Source organism: Monoraphidium neglectum (assembly GCF_000611645.1).
Source record: "Monoraphidium neglectum strain SAG 48.87 unplaced genomic scaffold scaffold00345, whole genome shotgun sequence".
Taxonomy (NCBI): domain Eukaryota; kingdom Viridiplantae; phylum Chlorophyta; class Chlorophyceae; order Sphaeropleales; family Selenastraceae; genus Monoraphidium; species Monoraphidium neglectum.
Window position 1 is genome coordinate 6,420 of NW_014013283.1, and position 4,787 is coordinate 11,206.

At 63.8% G+C, this 4,787-nt stretch overlaps 1 protein-coding gene across 1 annotated transcript in view; it reads left to right on the forward strand.

The window, feature by feature from the left end:
* Positions 1-1,756: 1,756 nt before the first annotated feature.
* Positions 1,757-4,787, forward strand: part of MNEG_2902 (hypothetical protein) — a gene marked incomplete at both ends in the record, with an annotated part of 4,502 nt that continues 1,471 nt past the window's right edge. The window contains 6 exons of the mRNA XM_014048618.1: positions 1,757-1,881; positions 2,109-2,620; positions 2,803-3,008; positions 3,395-3,523; positions 3,804-3,885; positions 4,083-4,507. Of these exons, the coding sequence (XP_013904072.1) occupies positions 1,757-1,881; positions 2,109-2,620; positions 2,803-3,008; positions 3,395-3,523; positions 3,804-3,885; positions 4,083-4,507 (1,479 nt within the window). The remainder of the gene's footprint in view (positions 1,882-2,108; positions 2,621-2,802; positions 3,009-3,394; positions 3,524-3,803; positions 3,886-4,082; positions 4,508-4,787) is intronic.

Here is a 4,787-nt window from a genome sequence, read left to right on the forward strand (position 1 = left end):
CCGCCGGTTGCCGTGGGTCGACGAGGGGTGAGGGGATGTAGGGACTGTGGCCGAGGCGATCGATCGCACAAGCAGGCTTCCTCCTGCCCTTCCCTGGGCGGCGCTTCCCCTGCTTCTGCATCTGTTTTCGCCAGTGGTCCCGACTGTTGCCTGCATTCTTGGAGATGACACAACAGCATGTACCTATCTGGGCGCCGCTGCCCAAAGGGCTCTGCACTGCACCCTGGGCATCCCTGACTGCCCTGGTCAGCCCGGCTGTTGCGAGCGCCGATCGCCCGTGATGCCCGGCCTACCCATGGCTGTCTCTCTCTCTCACACTGCACCGCACCGTGACAGCGCGGGGCGCCGCGCATGGCTCCAATAAGTTTGGATTCTGAAGGTGTGGGCATGCGCATGTTCCCCTGCCCACGCACTTGTTGCGGCACCGGACTCGACGCCCCCACAGGCATGCAGGCTAGCCAGGTATGCAAGCGCGGCCTTCAAACGGCCCCAGGCAAAGGTGGGGCCCCCCACCCTGTCCTGCAGCCAGATACGTCTTCCTGCACTCTTTCTTACACATTGCCACACCTTGCGTGGAATCGGGGCGGCCATCCGGCGCCTGCACACATGGCGGCGGGTGCTGCACCTCTTGCCCCGCCTGCACAGACCAACATGTTTGCGTCCGGCGCTCTGCTGGCGCCGGCACGGCCTCATTCGTTGGGCAGCTCGCGCCTGAACGCTTTGCGGCGCTGCTGCTGGCGGCACGACGCTGCTGTCCTTTTGGGTGCAGCACTTGCCCGTGCGCCCCGGCCCCTGCCTCTGCGATCGGCCGGGGTGGGGCGCAGAGCCATGAGCGCTGCCCCCTTGCTGTCCGCGCTTGCTTTGTTAGATTATCCCTTTTGACCAGGCCCTTTTGTCTAGGACGTTTGAGTGGGTAGCCCACCCAACCTCTGTCAAAAAAGCACTGAGGGGAGGCCCGCCAAGCACGCGGCACCACCTGCCCCCGTGCGGCCTGCAACCTTGTGTGTTTGTGGCATGGGGCAGCACTGGGCGCGTGGTGTCCTTGCATGGTGGGTATGGTGCAGGCTGTCATCTGGCGTGCTGCCAGCCCTGCGCGGCCTGGCACAATACATCACCTTGGGGGTCAGAATCATCGCGCAGGCTGCGCTGAGGGGTGCCTTTTGGCGGGCGTGTATGCGCGGCCGGCGACAGTCCACTTCAAATCCTTCTGAACCTTCACTTGTAAACACATATGACGAAAATCAGGGGTGGCTGTCTCAGACTGGCTCTGGGACGGCGGGTGCGGAGCGGCAGCAAACACCTGCAAGCGCACAGTGTTGCACCCTGGGACAAGAGGGTTGAAACACGTAGAAGTATGGAAATCTGACAGCCTTATGCACCCAAAGCTCAGAGAATCTTTTCAGCTATATCGCAAGGAATGCAACCTGCTGCTATTGCAGAACTTGAGCAATGCTGATGATACTGAGATACCGTACCCCACAACTGCTACTGAGCTGCTGCACCTCTCACCAAGTATCACACATGCAAACCCCTCTGCACCGGGGACATGGAAGAGAGTTTCGAACACGTATGCAAATTTTGGTGCCCCGTACGCCCAGGGTCCCGCATACTATCGGCTGGTGAGTCCGCCTTTCCTTCTCGTGTCCATCTTGCGTTCGGCACCCCAGAGTCACTACAGGCGCTGTGATATCGCAAGAAACTGCGAGGTTACCATGTTGATGTTTCATTCGTTGCACCACCTGCGAACACAGTCCCCATGCTGGACTCTGCGGAGGTGTGCGGCCGCACGGCCACCTGGCTGCTAGGGCTCGGCCTGGCCGTCGCCTCTATAACGCCGCTCTGCTTCAGCGTACCCGTGCCCGCCAACAACCCGTTTGGAAAGTAAGTCCCCGCGGCCCCCGACAGCACTCATAGCGCGCGTGCCGCTTGGGGTTTGGCTGGCGTATGTGTGGCGTACGCCGTGGTGAGGGGCGCCGGTACACCGGCAAGCGCGCTCGCCCAACGCTCCACCGTGCACGACAAAACCGCGCCCGCAACCGTAGCGCTCGCCCCTCTGCCGCAACCTTGCTCCCTCGCAGCGACCATGTCCACATCGCTCCCCCAAGCAGCCTGTGCCTGAAGCGCGACGAGCTGGCTTGGCTCGTTTTCGACACCGCCCTCGTGCTCCTCGTGACTGCGCTCGCGCTCGCCGCGGCCTGGTGGCGCAACCTGCGGCGCCCGGCCTCCCCTGGCCCCCCGCCCGCGCCGCCGGCCGCGCCCAAGGCCCTCCCGCGGCCCCTTGCTCGCCGCAGCTACACGCCTTCAGACCTGGCGCTGCTCGCCGTCTGGTCCGCCTGGAATGTCGCCGCCCTCGCTGCGCCCCTCGCGTTCTTCGACGTGGCGAAGCCCTACTGGCTCGAGGACGCGCCGCCGGGGTCCCCGCCTCCTTCACAGGCGGCCCTGTGGACCTACGCGGTCGGCGCGGTGGCGGCATGGCCGGCCATGGGCAACTTCTTCCTCGCGACCGTGACCGGCGTGCGCGCGTCGCCGCTGTTCGACCTGCTCGGCGTGCGCGCCGAGGACGCCAGATGGGTGCACAAGCTCACGTCGCGGGCAGCGGTTGCTTGGGTGGCAGTGCACGGTGCGTCTCGCGCGGCCGCCCTCTGATTCATTACAGCAGGGCGAACATCCCGACAGGGCACTATACACTGACCTGCAACCTCCCATTCCTACCTCTGGGAGATGGGGTAGCTGGGACGACTGTACAAGCCGTCAGCTGAACCCCCTCATGATGACGCTTGCGCACCCCCCTCCCCTCCTCAGGCGTGCTGTGCCAGGCCCCCATGCTGTCCGTCTCCTACTACCTGTTCATGTGGCAGAACTGGACGTTCTCGACGCCTGCTGGCTTCTGGAACCTGAGCGGCAACCTCAGCCTGCTGGTCGGCGCCGTCATTGTGGCCACCAGCATGGCCGCCGTGCGGCACCGTGCCTACGAGGCTTTCCGTGCGGTGCACTACACGCTGTGGCTGGTGCGCGTAGGGGTGCGAAGGTTGGGGTGTGGGGCTCCTGGGGCAGCGCTGCAGCTTTGCGGGCTTTCCTTGAGACTCAGGTGATCGCCATTTCGGCATGTCGCACTGCAGCACAGCAGGTGGCAGCAGACCAGCGGCACGCGCACCTGGGACTAGCAGCAGCCACATCACATTCCCCGCCTTGCTTGTTGTCGAGGCGTCTTCTGTCCAGATTTGAGTGGATTTCAAACTAAATAGTGATGGTAATCGTAGTTCTGTGCGGTGCGCAAGTTTTACGACCGCTTCCTTGCCACTAGTCAAGCCTGACCATGGCCCAGGTGTTGCCATCTGCAACGTTTCCCTCCAACTCACCAGCTGCATTCTCACCCGGCGTATCGCACGAGCAGGTCGTCTTCTTTGCCTATTGGCACTACACGGTGTCCTGGTGGTACTTTGTGCCGGGCCTTGTGCTGTACGCAGCAGACCTCGTGCAGCGCTGGCTGTTGCTCGCGTACCCAGTGAACGCCACTGTCCAGGTGTGTATCCTGCCATTTGCCGGCCCTCACTCTTACAGTTGCTATGCTTGCTGTGTTCATGTGAGCATGTGTTCTGCATTGTGTGGGCAGTGGCTGCCGCTTCGCTGCTGCTGCTGCTGCTGCTGCTGCTGCTGTTGCTGCTGCTGCTGCTGCTGCTGCTGCTGCTGCTGCTGCGTTTAGACCTGCATTGATTATCACGCCGATTACAGATTGCCGCGGCTGCTGATGATCTGGTTGCTTCCCACATTCATGCAAACAACAACCTGCTGGTGCCTGACAGGTGGCTGCCGGCGGCAACGCCAAGAGTGGCGGCGATCGCTACCTGGTGCTATATGCTGATCTGGCTAAGCCGTGCGTGGCAGGTGAAACGCGCGTGCGCGCGTGTGTGTGTGTGTGTGTGTGTGTGTGTGTGTCAGCACGGCACGCGCGGCGTGTGTGTGCTCGCGCTTGTGTGTGTGCACATGTGTGTGCCTCGCTCTCAGCCTCCCTCTCTCCCGCAGCGGCGCGCGTCCCCAACGCTCCGCCATGCCCCAACCCAAACCAACGCGCGCCTGTGCAGGCAGCACGGTGTACCTGTGCGCGCCAACCATCTCGCGCCTGGAGTGGCACGCAATGACCATCGCGTCCACGTCACAAGGCGGCAAGCGCGCCTGCCTCGTTATCAAGGCATGCGGCGGCTGGAGCGACGCCCTCTACGCACTCGCCGATGCCGCCGATGCCCCCGGCGGCGCCGCCGAGCTGCCCCTGCTGATCGAGGGCCCCTACCCCAGCCGCGCCGCAGCCCGCGCGGTCCGCGCGGCGGCGGGCGGCGCGAGTGTCGTCCTCGTTGGCGGCGGCAGCGGCGTGACCCCGTTCACCGCGGTGCTTGAGGAGGCCCTTGCCGCCGCTGGCGCTGCAGGCGAGTCGCATGACGGCGCGGCAGCGAAGCAGCAGGGCGGCCTGATGCACAGGCTGCGGCTCGTGTGGGTGCTGCGGTCCCTAGAGGTGCGTGTAGGGGGGGTTGGGGTTTGGGTTTGAAGTTCGGATTGGGGTTGTGGCGACTGGAGGGTGGTACAGTTATGCAATGGATCCTGGCAGGAGCATGGGCGGGAGTTCTGGTGATGGATGAATCAGCGGCGCGTTGCAAGGGCTGGGTCAAGACGAGGATGCCGCCGAAAATGTGCCTTTTGCATTATGACCGCGGGAGCGACGTGTTTCGACAGCCAGGCAGCACGAAGCTGCGCACATACACACTCACGCCACTGTCGATCGAGCCCCACTGCCC